The sequence below is a fragment of the Natrix helvetica genome (assembly GCF_964273705.1).
Source record: "Natrix helvetica genome assembly, chromosome: 5".
Classification (NCBI taxonomy): Eukaryota; Metazoa; Chordata; class Lepidosauria; order Squamata; family Natricidae; genus Natrix; species Natrix helvetica.
This window is the reverse complement of record NC_138551.1, coordinates 140,028,425-140,043,262: the sequence shown is the minus strand read 5'-3', so window position 1 is coordinate 140,043,262 and position 14,838 is coordinate 140,028,425. Positions and strand designations below refer to the sequence as shown.

The 14,838-nt window shown below is 47.5% G+C and overlaps 1 protein-coding gene across 1 annotated transcript in view; it reads right to left on the bottom strand.

Annotated features, from left to right (window-relative positions):
* Positions 1 to 2,042: 2,042 nt before the first annotated feature.
* LOC309392724 (vomeronasal type-2 receptor 1-like) overlaps positions 2,043 to 14,838 on the bottom strand; it is a gene marked incomplete at its 5' end in the record, with an annotated part of 79,313 nt that continues 66,517 nt past the window's right edge. The window contains 2 exons of the mRNA XM_081954151.1: positions 2,043 to 2,363; positions 11,187 to 11,981. Of these exons, the coding sequence (XP_081810277.1) occupies positions 2,115 to 2,363; positions 11,187 to 11,981 (1,044 nt within the window). The 3' untranslated portion in view covers positions 2,043 to 2,114. The remainder of the gene's footprint in view (positions 2,364 to 11,186; positions 11,982 to 14,838) is intronic.

The window sequence follows — 14,838 nt, the reverse complement described above, 5'->3', positions numbered from 1 at the left end:
AGGTCCCGGTTGTTGGCTTTGACAAGGGGAGTTTCTCGGTGTTTAATGAAGATGATTAAAACAAGGCCTGTGGTTAGGAAGAAGAGTAGGGCAAAAGAGACCAGGATGATGCCCAGATGTTCTTCATAGGTCAGGAAGGTTATAACTTTGGGGATACATTGGACTCTTTTCTTATTTGGATATTTATCATCTGGACACTTGGTGCATTTTTCTGCATCTGAGAAACCAAAAATCAATTTTCTTTAAAATCCTGTCCATTTATTTTTCGTTAAAACTAGCATAAGTAGGATGTAATCTTTTTAAAAAGTAGCTAGGTATATGAACGTGAGGAAAGTCCTAGGGTGTTAATTATTTCTGGTGTAATATGTGATGTAACTCATAGGAAGCTACATTATTAGAGGTTAATAATGAATCAAATAATCTTTTTAGGCAAAGATCTTGTGTCCTGCGACATGGCAGTTAATATACTGGACTTAGAGGAAATCTACAGTATCTTGTAACATCTGGAAGTAAGCTGGAATTCAGGAGAAATTTCCTAACAGTGAGAACAATTAACCAGTGGAACAGCTGGCCTCCAGAAGCTGTGGGTGCTTCAACATTGGAGGTTTTTAAGGAGAGACTGGACAGTCACTTGTCTGAAATGGTATCAGGTCTCCTGCTTGACCTGGGGATATGACTAGAAAACCTCCAAGGTCCCTTCCAGCTCTCTACTGATTGATTGATCTACATGACAGGCAGAATATTTGTGTAATGAGTCCCCCTCCCATAACTATCCACAGCACCACATTATGGACGAGTGACACCTTCTCAGTGATCCTCAAGGGGAGAATCCAATATACAGTGAATTGCAAGGTCTTTCAGAAGGTGGACCTAAAACAATTCATCAAGTTTCAAAGAATTCAGATCTTCCTAGAAAGGTGAACTTAGCAGCACATATCCAGACTAAAAAGCAAGGTGTAGGAATGGAGGAAAGGTTACGTACAGACATGCGCAGCACACTGCCATGATCTCAGTAGCTGGTTACCTCAGATTCCTATGAGCTCAACTAATTAGCAGTGCCAGACATCATCTAGATATGTAAGACTCTATCCTTGCTGGGATGTTCTTAGAGATTGACAAGGAGAATGCACCAATAAGATGCTGAGGCTATATGCTCTTTTCTTTGCTTGTGAAAACTGTATAAAAAGAATAAACTCTGCAAGAGGCAGACAGAGAACTTGGAATGAACCCTGTGATGTCTGGACTCTGAATCTATCAGCAGGGGAGATGTTTCCTCTATTGCTAGTAAAGCTTGCCCAGTCTGCCACCCCCTCCTCCCGTCTCCTCCCAGCCCCTTCTTCAAAGTCTTTTTGATTCACTTCCTTTTAGATAAGAAATTGTGCAGGTTAAAAATTAAAAAAGGTGAGCTTGTGTCTTTTAACTTGCACTTTCATGAAAATGTTTAGATGGATCCAGTTCCACAAAGCCTCCCATTTTCCGCAGTTTGACCCACCTTCCTGAGTGGAGAAGGTCCCCTCCGGGCAAGGAACGCAGTCATAGCAGCAAACTGGCTCTCCTTCTCGAGCCCTCTTGACAAATCCAGGATGACAATTTTCCGCACAGTTGGATTGAGGCAGGGACTGAGCAGAAAAATGAGGAATGACAAAGAAAATGTGTTAGTAGTCAACATTCATGGAAAATAGAGGTAGACACTGACATTAGCCAAATAGCCTCTGGTCTTCATGTAAGTAAATATGAAATATTTGACTTCTTCTAGGAAGATGCAGGAGGTATAACTAACTACTGGCAGATTCTTCATATAGTTCCTCCTTTTTGCTTTTGGCATTTAACATTACAATAAAGTACTTTTCTACTAATAAAGTCAGGAGGGATGACTACATGATGATATATTCATATTAAAACTGAGAATAAAATTTATTGTAAAAGATTTAGGAAACATTTATTCCATTAGATTTTTATTATGAAATTAATATGATGAAAAAAGAAACTTCTGACCAGTAAGATCTTGAAAGGTTTCCATAAAACATGGCAAAGCCCCTCCACTTAGGTCCCGCCTGTTGAAGAACTTCCATTAGATGACACCAACTGGCATTGAAGGCCAACCACCCTGGAGACTATAAGCTTTGCCCACTTGGAAAACAGAGAAAGGACACCAACATTTCTCCCACCTTATTAAGCAACTTTAGCTGTGAAAGAGCATCTTGTCTGATAGAAAGCCTCTGTCTTTTAAAATACGCCAGAGTATTGGGGAGAACCAAGAAGCCGTCAATGCTCAGATCTGCTGTTATCTCTCCATTTTGGTCCAAGTACAGTTTTCTTTGAGAAATATTCCAAAATTCATTCTTCTTCAGAAACTGATGAAACTAGAATAGAAAAATACAGGAATTTGAAAAACAGAAAACTTTGTTTCTTATCCCACATTGAATCTTTCTTCTACAATTATCTAATCTCCAAATATGGTTAAATAGGGTACAAATACTGCCAATATCTTCATAGGTGAAGGAAAAAGTTTGAGAAAAAAATGTCAATCATATATTGACAAAATATAGAGAAAATATAATGGACACAGTTGATCAATTATAGCGAACATTCTAGAGCAGATGAGAAATAAAATGAACAAAGAAAAAAAGATGATCCATAAACCTTTTGAAAACAACAGGTAGATTCCCAGAAAGCATGGGTTGATCAAGAAGAAAGCTGTCAGGCTAATCTTCTCCCTGGTCATCCTGATGAAAAACATCTCCAGATGTACTAATTCTAATTAATTGTGATGCGAGATCAGCACAATTTTGAAAATTGGAAAGAACAAATCTCCCACCAACACTTTTCTCAGTCTGAAAAGTTAATGAGGAGCCTTTCTGAGTTTTTTTCTCTCCCATTATGCAGCTGCAGGATTCTCCCCTCTTCTCTGATCCTTCCCTAGGCAGCCTCTCTTCCCCTCATCCCAAAAGTTATTCTCACATATCATCACACTTCCTAAATAGATTATGGGAACTCTGGTGATAGAACTGGATTTCAGTAAAGGACTCACAAAGAATTTTTGTGATGTGATTGGAAACCTGAGGGGTGGTATGAAAGTGGATAAAAACTGTCTTCAAAATGAAACTCAAATAATGTTTAACCCTTTTTAATCTTTCCATAAAACCTGAATGTGATGGATAACAATTTGCCATTGGTCATCAATTTCTCTATGTTGTCATTAATATGGTCATTAATACTATCTTAAAGTAACCGAATTTGATGTGCTTTAAAGAATATAAAGTCTTTCAACTTAGGAGCCATATTTGAAACTTCATTTAAAAAGTTTTCCAAAACTTGCATTTTACCTTTTGGAATAAAATAAAATTTTATAAAGGAATATCAAGTTTCCCGAAACAATATTTATGATTAGCACACAGTAGAAAAATATCTGCTTTTTAGCTACTAGGACTTGACTAACAATAGAGTCTCATATAAGAAGATTAATGATGGACTAGAAGAAAGATGAGGGATACCAAATGTTATATGTATGCTTGTTAAAATGATCTCAAAATCGTAGTTAATTGGAAACAGAATCTGAGTCAGCTGGGAGATGTCCATGGAAAGAAGGCAAATGCAGCCATAAGAATCTCAGGAAGTGAACGTTCTAGTTTGGGGAGACCCCAACTCAAGGACCAGGTCCCCTTGCAGACAACAAGCTTGGAGGAGAATTTGTACAAAATCTACGTGAACTTCAGGGAAAGATAAGGAAGCCAAGGAAGCGATCAAAGGAGCTGCTCTAAGCCTTGAGGAAAGACCACAAGGAGAAGAGCTGAAGATCAAGAGGAGTCTGGGAGCCCCTTTTCCAACTGACACAATCTCTCGGTTGGAGAAGGGAAGATACAGCCAGTGATGGGATTCAGCCGGTCTGGCACAGTTCGGGTGAACTGGTAGTAAAAATTCTGTCTGGCCACGTCTCTCCCCACCACAACTTCCCTCGTAGGCCTTGGCTGGGGCCTTAGAGTCATAGCTGCAGCTGCTCTTTGGCTCCCTTGCCTCCACCACGTGTCCATGCAGCCCAGCCTGTTTGCCTGTCTTTGCCATGGCCTCCTGCTCGTCTTGGTCTGCTCCCGAATGCCCAACTCAGGCTGCTCCTGATTGCTCTAGCAGCAGCCATTCTTCACCTTTTCCCTCTTTCCTTTCCTTTCTCTTTTCCTTTTTACTTCCCTTCCCATTCCCTCCGTTTTTCATCCTTTGCTTCTTTCCCATTTCCTTTCCTTTCCACCTCCCTTCCCTCCCTCCCTCCCTCTCTCCCTTCCTTCCTTCCTTCCTTCCTTCCTTCCTTCCTTCCTTCCTTCCTTCCTTCCTGGGGGTCTGAGGGAGAGTCAGGGGACCCCGTTCCTCCTTGACCCCCTCCCCAACATCTGCTCTGATGGCAATTATGGCTAAAAGGCCTTTGGAAGCTGGGGCTACCCCCTCCCCCTCCCCATTGCAGAAACTCCTCTTGCTGCAGAATTGGGATCTTTCAGATCTTCTTCTCCTGCCCCCCCTCTTCCCCCCTCTGCACAGTCTCAGTTGCTGCTTGGAGGGGGGGAGATTTCTGGTTTTGCAGGGCTGAGAGGAAAAGGGGAAGGGTGAACAGGCCTTCCAAGGCTGCCCACCCCTTTGCGTTTCTGCAACCAAATTCTCCCCCCAAACAGAGGAACACCCCCCACCCGAATACTGCAGTGTGTTTGGGGAGAGGCTGCAGCAGCTCCGCGGTGACAGGTGGGAGGGAGGAAAGTTTGGTCAGGTCCAACCGGAGGGAGGGGGGATAGACCAGCTCAGCCAACAGATTTCAATCGTTCCTCCTGGCTCACCCGAGCAACTCCAATTTCCCACCTGGCCAGAGGTGCCTCCGGCTAAAAGCCCCTCAGTGGACACCCCACGCACACGGTCCCCAACGCGGAGTTCAGAATGATGCTTCTCCCAAATAAGTTCTGGGGAACCCAACCCCCCCCCCCCTGCTGCCCCTTCCAGAGCCCAGAAAACTCCCAGGCAAAGCAGCGCCACCTCACTCTCAGGAGGTAAAGAGGGAAAATGAGAGGAAGGAAGGACACAAACCATGGCTTCAGGAGACTCTTTCAAACAGCACAACAATGTTTGAAAGGGCTGGAAGGGATCTTGGAGGTCATTTTCTAGTCCAACCCCTGCTCTAGTAGGGTCAGAAGGGACCTTGTAAGCCATCTAGTCCAACCCCCTGCTCCAGCTGGAGGCCTTATATCCTTTGGATTATCTTGGTGCCTCTAACAGAGAGGAAAATTGCCAGAAAAGGGAAGGAGTTTACTAGGACAAGGCTGCCATGCAGAGGAAGGCAGAGACAGTCCTTGACTTATGACAATTGAGCCCAATGTTTTGGTTGCTAAGTAAGAGCATTGTTAAGTGAGCTTTGCCACGTTTTACTCAATCCATGCCATCTCCTGGCTCTAACAGTCATGTGCAGGCTAGGGAAGAACATCTGAAGGTCTGTGTAATGTTCTAATGTGCAGAAGTGATATTTAAATGTGTGGCAGAAAGTGGACTCTGAACTCTGGGTGTGTTTTTCGAAACACAATAAGTGAGGTTGAATGTGTATAGTTTTAGAAGAGCTCTCTGTGTGTGTGTGTGTGTGTGAACATACACATACAGTGTATAAAGTAGATAATGTATCTTTTTGTGTGACTATACACACACTATACCTTGTAATATGTATGTACACATATGGCATATATACATAGGATTAAATTGTGTGTTTTGGATGTTAATTAAATAAATAAATAGACAGGGAAATTGTATCTTGTTGACGTAAGGAGAGGCCAGGCAAGGTACCCCTTGACGGGAGTGATGTCAGGTTGGCCATGCCCACCCAGTCGCATGACCATCAAACCACGGCCACCCAGTTACATGACCACCAAGCCACACCCACCCAATCACATGACCACCAAGCCATGCCCACCCATCACATGACCACCAAGCCACACCCACCCAGTCACAAGATCACCAAGCCATGCCCACAGAACCAGTAGTAAAAAGATCTGAATCCCCCCCACTGGATACAATCCTCTTCCAATAACTGACTCCTGTTACACACGAGTGTAAGATCCGCTCACTCTTATTCCTGAGTGTCAGACATGGAAAAAGTGAATTCAGTTACAAGAGAGGAGATTTTAACTGAATGAGAGAAAAAATATGATAAAAGGATGAGCTGTTTTAGAGCTGAGCCAGTAAAGCAGAGAAGTTCAGTCTCCTCTTCATGGATCGTCTGAGAGCAAAGACTGAGCAGCTATCAGACAGATAAGCTTGAACTGGGATTCCTGCAGAGAGGAGGGGTTGGGCTAGATGGTCTCAGGGTCTCCTCCTAATTTATAAAGATTGTCACCCCACATCATGTACTGTATCCAATATAAGATGCACTGGAGTATAAGACGCACCAAAGTTTTGAAGAGGCAATTTTTTAAAAAAGTAGGTAGTGAGGGAGAGGGAGAGAAAGAGAGAGAAATACAGTAGGTAGGGAGGTAGGGAGGTAGATAAAGGGGGAGAGAGAGAGAGAAATAGAGAGAAATAGAGAGATAAAGAAATACAGTAGGTAGGTAGGTAGGGATAGAGAGAGAGTAGGTAGGTAGGTAGATGTTTCCTGGTATATTTATCCATGTGCTGGAGAAGGAAATCGCTGACAATCTGCAGCACCTAAGACTTTGTTTCTGCTGGCACAGCACTTGATCAATGTAATTCTCATCAATCAGTTAAAGAGCTTTCCAAGAGGGGACAAAAATAGTTTTTACACTCAGCAAACCCCCCCCCTTTAAAAAAAGTCATGAATAGCCTTGGGGGGGCTTTTAGAGTCTCCTAGGTGGGGGGCAAAAATGAGCAAAAAATGGCCTGTTTTTTGCAAAAACAAGTCCGTTTTTTGTCAAACAAATTGCATGCATAGCCTTATGGAGGCTTGTAGAGTGCTGCTGGGGGTTGGAGGGGCAAAAATGGTCCATTTTTTGCTCATTATTGCCCTCCCCAGCCCCCATGAGCTCTCTGAAAGCCTCCATAAGGGTATGCATGGCTATTTTGGTGAAGGGGGCAGGGCTTCGGGAGGCAAAAAATGCTGTATTCAATGTATAAGACACACCCAGATTTTCAGCCTTTTTTTTTTTGAGGGGAAAAAGGTGCGTCTTATATTCCGAAAAATACGGTAACTGTTGTGCTGTTGTTGCTCCAGCCCCACCTAGTGGACGTGGGCAGATAAGCCTAACTAAATGGTCTGAAGCCAGACTCCATCTTCTGTCAGCCTTTGGCGAAGACAGAAGTAGCCGTTGTGACCGAGACCCCTGGTCATCCGGAGACGCCTCCGTCCCTCACACGGAGCATCGCTGGAGAGGTTCCAGCGGCTTCTTTGCTGGCTGTTAGTTAATGCTGCCTATCTCGTCTTTCTATTTGATTTCCACTCTTTGCATCTCCTCAGTTTTACCCGCCCTCTTCACCCAATAAAGCATCCAGATCCACGCCAGGCTCCCTTTCATTGCAGGAGAATAGGGGGGCTTAGCTGCCTGTCCAGCTGCACACAGACCCACCTGCAATAGGGACGGAAGAAAGGTGGAATTCCACCAGGCTCATCACACACTAAAATACAGGATTTTATTTTTGAAAGAATACAGCATTTTCCAATTAGCAGTGCTAAATATAAAAATGCCATGGTATCTACGCTTTGGAACCAATAATTCCCTGAGTAATTAAATTGGCCAGATCTGTTGAGTTGCTTCCCCTCCTTCTCCTCTGGATTCCTCCTCCAAAGGATCTAAGATTAATGGATCAGTGACGTGCGGTGACGTTTATGACTGGTGAGGCTGGTGACGTCATCAAACCATGTGGTTGCTCCGATCGCAGCGGCGCAGCCCAAACGGAGAAGTTTCTTCAGCTCCAGCCTCAATCAGCACAGCCGCGGTCCCCTTCATCTTGCCTCAGGAAGGAGGGGAATGGGACCATGTGTGCAGGGGAAGGGGATCGCGGCTCTGCTAATCTGAGGCTGTGCGCTGAGGAGCCACCTGCACACGTGGTCACATTCCCCTTGCAAGGATCCCGGGCTCGCCCGATGTAAAAAATGCCTAGGTACCGTGTTTCCCCGAAAATACAACCTGTCCCACGCTCACTGACCTAGCGTTATTCTGAAAGCGCCAAGTTACAGGAGCCGGGGGTGGGGGGAGCGCTCACGTTGCTTGCCGCCTTCGGTATACCACTAGGTTGGGGAGTGGCATTCTGTCCGGCCAGAGGGGAGAGTTGCCGGGCGGCTGCTCTCTTGTGAACTGGCTCCTGAAGAGCCAGGCACAGCCTCAGGGGCGAAGCAGCCATGAGGTAACCATGCTCACGAGCAGCTGCCCGGCAAATCCCCTCTCCAGCCGGGAAAAGCACCATTCAGTGACCTGAGCAGCCGCCCGGCAAATCCCCTCTCCAGCCGGGAAAAGCACCATTCAGTGACCTGAGCAGCCGCCCGGCAAATCCCCTCTCCAGCCGGGAAAAGCGCCATTCACGAAGCCCTTGCGCAGCTCTCCCAGGCCACCGCCGCTGGCTGCTGCTGCCCGCCGCCGCCCGCCACTGTCCCGCTCCGCTCCGTGCATAACATCCAAACTCCAAAACTTCCAGCATCGGCCGCTCTAGGAGTGCTCTCTATGGTGGGCCGGCTGCCGGACAGAGAGTTTTCCAGACAGAGTCTTCCAGCAGCCGGCCCATAGAGAGCACTCCTAGAGCAGGCGATGCTGGAAGTTTTGGAGTTTGGAAGTTATGCGCGGAGTGGAGCGGGGCAGCGGCGGGCGGCGGCGGGTTGCAGCGGCAGCAGCGGGCGGCGGCGGCAGGCGGCGGTGGGTGGCAGCGGTAGTGGTGGCGGGCGGCGGCAGCAGCGGCGGCAGGCGGCAGCAGCAGTGGCGGCAGGTGGCGGTGGCAGGCGGCGGCAGCAGCGGCGGCGGGCGGCGGCAGCAGCGGCGGCGGGCGGCGGCGGGCGGCGGCAGCAGCGGCGGCGGGCGGCGGCAGCAGCGGCAGTGGCCTGGGAGAGCTGCACAAGTGCTTGGTGAATGGTGCTTTTCCCGGCTGGAGAGGGGATTTGCGGGGCGGCTGCTCGTGAGCATAGTTACCTCATGGCTGCTTCGCCCCTGAGGCTGTGCCCGGCTCTTCGGGAGCCAGATCACAAGAGAGCAGCCGCCTGGCAACTCTCCCCTCTGGCCGGATAGAATGCCACTCCCCAACCTAGCGGTATACTGAAAGCGGCAAGCAACGTGAGCGCTCCCCCCACCCCCGGCTCCTGTAACTTGGCGCTTTCAGGATAACGCTAGGTCAGTGAGTGCGGGACAGGTTGTATTTTTGGGGAAACACGGTACCTAGGCATTTTTTGCATCGGGCGAGCCCGGGATCCTTGCAAGGGGAATGGGACCACGTGTGCAGGCGGCTCCTCAGCACACAGCCTCAGATTAGCAGAGCCGCGATCCCCTTCCCCTGCACACATGGTCCCATTCCCCTCCTTCCTGAGGCAAGATGAAGGGGACCGCGGCTGCGCTGATTGAGGCTGGAGCTGAGGAGCCTCCTGCACACGTCCCATTCCCCTTGCAAGGATCCTGGGCTCACCCGATGTAAAAAATGGCGAGATCGGCACACTTGAGGCTGCTGCTGAGATGTCCAGGGAGGCTAAACCAAGCCGCGCGCCTCTCCCAGCCACTTTCACGGCTTTCTGGAGTAATTCTTTTTTATTTTCATGATGAGAGTGGTGAGGCTCTGCCTCCCCTGCCTCCCCTGACTGCACGTCACTGTAATGGATCCATATCGGGACACCATCAATGTTCCCTCTAATTTTTTTTCAGTGTGAGCAGAAAATTATAGTGTTTGAGCAGCACATTTTCATGCCTGAGCAGCACCTGAATTTTTTTCACAGGTGTCACTTAAGACAACAACGAAATCAATATTATTTGAAACTCAAAGATATGTTTATTCAAGGTACCCGCTTAATTAAAAGTGTTATATAGTATCACTTAACAACGCTCCTGCTTAGCAACCAAAATGTTGGCTCAAAAACTCTGGCATTTGAAGCACGCAAGTCTTAAAGCTGTCAAGTTACAAGATCCTTGCATCCCTAACCCTTTAGGGAAAAAAACCCTAAGGGGTCTTCAAACCTGACAGCTTGAAGACTTGTGGACTTCAACTCCCAGAATTCCACCTCCAGTCATGTTGGCTCAGGAACTCTGGCATTGAAGCATGCAAGTCTTCAAGCTGTCAAGTTGCAAGATCCTGGCACCCCTAACCCTTTAGAAAAAAAAACCCAGGGTCTTCAAACCTGACAGCTTGAAGACTTGTGGACTTCAACTCCCAGAATTCCTCCTCCAGTCATGTTGTGGCGACGTCATCAGCGTGGATCTGCTCCATCTTCGGTTTTTTTCACAGGGGGCAGGGCTGCCGCTGAAGATGCCGACGAGCTCCTGCCGCCACCAGAATAACAGCTGCCTCCTCCTCCTACTCCTCCTCCTCCAACAGCACCACCACATTTGCTGCCCGGCGCTGCAGCTGAGGTGAAGCCGGCAAAGCTCCCGCTGGTGCCCCCGCCCGTGGCAGCGGTGGCGGTGCGTCCCCCTCTACTCGGAGCACCTGAGCTGGGCACCGTGTTACCCCTGCCGCCTCCTCCGTCGCCGCTGTGGTTTTGAGAAGCCATGAGGCCTTTTCCCCCTGCTCCTGCCCCCTCCGCCACCTTCCTACTGGCCCGCGGCCTCATGGCTCCTCAAAAGCACAGCAGAGGAGGAGGGGGCAGGGGTAACGCGGGGCTCAGCTCAGGTGCTCTGAATGGAGGGGGAGGCGCCGCTGCCATGGGCGGGGGCGCTGGGGGGAGCTTTGGCGGCTTTTCACCTCGGCCGCAGCGTTGGGCAGCAAATGTGGTGCTGTTAGAGGAGGAGGCGGCGGCAGCAGATATTCCGGTAGCGGCAGGAGCTTTGGGGGTTTACTTTAGCCGCAGTGCCAGGCGCAAGCAGCTAGGATTGGCTGCCTACAAAGGAACTCAGTCGCCCCGAGCTCATCAAAACAAGTCCGGGGCGGTCCTTTGCGGGCAGCCAGTTCTAGCCGTCTGCAAAGGACCTCCCCAGCCTCCGGCGCCTGTGACTAGAAATCACTGCGCGGCAGTTGGAAACTGCTGCGCGGTGTTTTCTTGCCACCTGCGCGGCTGCTCACCTTAGAGGGAACAGTGGACACCATACCTGCCATGACTGCAGCCTTGGAGACCCCAAGATCTTTTCTCCCTTCTTCCTTCCCCTCCTTGATCTGGAGGAATATGCAGCATTTAGGGCCTGGGCCAGAGTCTTTGTGAGAGTGTAATGGAGGTAGTCATTTTTGATCTGTCTTCTGTTCCTTTTCTCCTGGGTCTCCAGTGGGGCTTTCTGGGTGCATCTTCTGCGGACTTTGACAGAAAAGACATTCTTTGAAAGAGAACAATGAAAATAATGATCTTGAAACTTTACTTCCACAAAGAAATGGGGTTTAAAGGCAGAATCTTTTGACCTTTCTTTCAACAGATAACCAAAGTTCCAAATACTATGGATGTATTTGAGAAGTCTACGCTTGTTTATTGTGTACCCTGCAAAATTTGTGAGGATCCAGACTTTCCCCTCAATGGGTCCTGGGAGACGTGTAAGTGTTAAATGAAAAGGAAGAATTCTCTCCCAAATGTTTTCAAGTTCTATGAAGTGAACAAAGATGTTGACTTGTCTCCACTTAGAGAGGGAATCCCTGAGGGCTGCTGTGTGTCCAGTTGTTGAGAACAGTTGTGATATAACCACACAAATTCCTTTCCTGACAAGCACAGGAGTGAAAGTCCTCATGAAATTCTCTCCCTTTTCTGTGTCTGAAGCAAAGAGGCCAATCAGGGTCCATCTGAAGTGGAGGAGCAGCTGGACAATTGCTGGGTACTGGAATCCTTCTTTGGGGAGCATCTGGTGGAAAAAGGGGAATCGACTTTTATCACTCAGAGCCTCTGAAGCTGTTCCATATTTGATCTGGAAAAGGAATTGAAAGGATTAGAGCCATGATAGGGAACCTGTGGCATGCAGAGCGTCCTCTCCTGGCACGCCAGTCACCCCAGCCCAGCTCCACTAGCATCCACATACAGGCGCACCTCCTGCCGGCCAGCTGGTTTTCGGGCCTTTGTGGAGGGCCAGGGCGGGGAATGTGCGAGTATGCAGTGTGGGTGGGCACTCACATTGCGCAGGAAACTTCAGTGGGCTGGAAGTGAGTGTGGATGGCCTGCTACCCCCATCCCCCCAGTGCTTCCTGGCTGAGTTGGAGGCTTCCTTCAGCCTTCAAACAGTTGCAGGTTGTTGCAAGAGGCTTTCCAGGGACAAAATGGGGCGTGGAAAGCGCAGGGTTTTTTCCCCGTTATTCCCGAATTGTGAGCTCTTAGGAAAGTATCCCCTCCTTGTGGGTTGCTAACAGTGGTGGGTTTCAAACATTTTTAGAACCTCTTTTGTAGGTGTGGCCTTTTTTGTGGGAGTGGCTTGCCAGCCTTGTGACTGGGTGGGAGTGGCTTGACAGTCATGTGACTGGGTGGGAGTGGTTTGGCAGCAGTGGTGGGTTTCAAAAAATTTTGGAACCTACTCTGTGGGTGTGGCCTCCTTTGTGGGAGTGGCTTGCTGGCCATGTGACTGGATGGGAGTAGCTTGCCGGCCATGTGACCGGGTGGGAGTGGCTTTGCAGTCATGTGACCAGATGGGAGTGGCCAAGACGATGTCACTGAATTTTATGCCCCAATGGATGATCTACAAAAAGAAGATATAAAAAAGGAAATTTATTATTTTGTGCACTTACTACTTAAATAAGATTAAAATAAGTACACAAAACAATAAAAGAGCTACTTACAGAAGGTAAGTAGCTTACTACTTATTACTTGTATTTCAAAGGGAATAAATACATATTTAATTTTACACATGTTAACAGCTGTTGGAATTGTGTTTGCACAACAGTGGAAAAAACAAAGATATGAAAATGAATAAATATTAGAATGTGCAAGAATGAATAAATTAACAATTAAAATCAAGGCTTCGAATACTTTTTCACATGGAATTTGTTTTATCAATTGCTAACTTACAGAAACATCAATTAGAAATCTAAAAGTATGAAAGAAAACACTAATTATGAAAGGAAAGGTCACTAAAATGTATAAGGAAATATTATTAGTACTTGATCATTATTAATGTGTAGATAACTGCGGGACATTACACACCCACACACACAAACTATGACAGTGCCAGGAAAACACCAAAAAATAACAATTTTCCCCCAAAAGACTGCAGATGAAACCAGTTTTTTTTCCCTAACCCTAAGAACAGGAAAGACAAAGCCACTGGAATAAAAACCATCAAGGCATTGTGGGAAATTATAAAGGACAGTGCCAGGAAGCTCACAGAACCAGCAACCACCTCACAATTACCTAAACAACCAGGTATCACACAGAAACACACAAAGTCTGGCAAAGCTGCCTTGCACCAACCTGGCCTACCCATAGAAAAGCAGCCACCTTGAGACACATAAACTATGCACCAACCTGTACACTTAAAAGCAACATATTGCATCACAAATAAAACATTTGCAAAAAGGAATAACATTTCTTGTAATAAACATTCTATAAACAATAAATAAATAAAATTTCCCTAAAAATAATTAAAAACCACCAAGCTCAGGGAGCACCAAAGGACCCCACAGTCCTCTCCCTCCTTATCTTTTTCCTTTTTGTCCTTCGACTTCTCCTCCTGCTCCTTTCCCCACAACCCCATTCCCTTCTAGTGCTGATGATGTTACCTAGTTTGGTAATGAAATGTCGGTAAGAAAACCACCAAGCTCAGAAAGCAGCAAGGATTCCACTATCCCCCACCTCCTCTTTCTCCCTTTCTTTCTCCTTTTTGTCCTTTCTCCTCCTTCCCCCCCACCATACTCCCTTCTAGCACTGATGATGTTACCTAGTTTGGTAATGAAATGTCTGTAAGAAAACCACCAAGCTCAGAAAGCAGCAAGGATCCCAGTAACCCCCACCTCCTCTTTCTCCCTTTCTTTCTCCTTTTTGTCCTTTCTCCTCCTTCCCCCCCACCCCACTCCCTTCTAGCACTGATGATGTTACCTAGGTTAGGGTTACTGGGCAACGTGTGTGTGTGTGAGGCTGGAGTCCCCCCCCCTCCCCGGGGTCGAAGTAGCTCAAAGGGACAGGCAGGCTGCCACAGCTCTACTGAGAAGACATTTCTGAGAAGAAAAACTTTTCCGGTTGCACCCGAGCTGGTGGAGGGCCGGCAACCACCGGCCCATTGCCAGGGAGACAGTCAGTGAGGTGAACCGCGTGGTTGCTCGGATCGCACGGGTGCAGCCTGACCGGAGAAATTTCTCTTCTCAGAAATGTCTTCTCAGTGGAGCTCCAGAAAGGGATAGGCAGACTGCCACAGCTCCACTGAGAAGACATTTCTGAGAAGAGAAATTTCTCTGGTCGGGCTGCACCCTTGCGATCCGAGCAACCACGCGGTTCACCTCACTGACTGTCTCCCTGGCGATGGGCCGGCGGTTGCCGGCGCTCCACCAGCTCGGGTGCGACCGGAGAAGTTAGAGTAGTTTGTAACAAAATATGTGCAATAAACAAGGTTGATTCACCACCACCAACCCTATTTTGGCTTGTTTCTGTTTTATCTAACATTTTTCTGCAATTCTTCCATAATCCAGACTACTAAAAAGAGTTCTACATAATTAGCCTTTTAAAATAAGCTTGATGTCCAACAGATTTCCTACTTATTAATATGAACAGGTTCTGGCCTGTTGCTTAAAAAAATAAATTCATCCCACAATCTATGGGAAAATGCAGTCTGTAAGTATAATTTC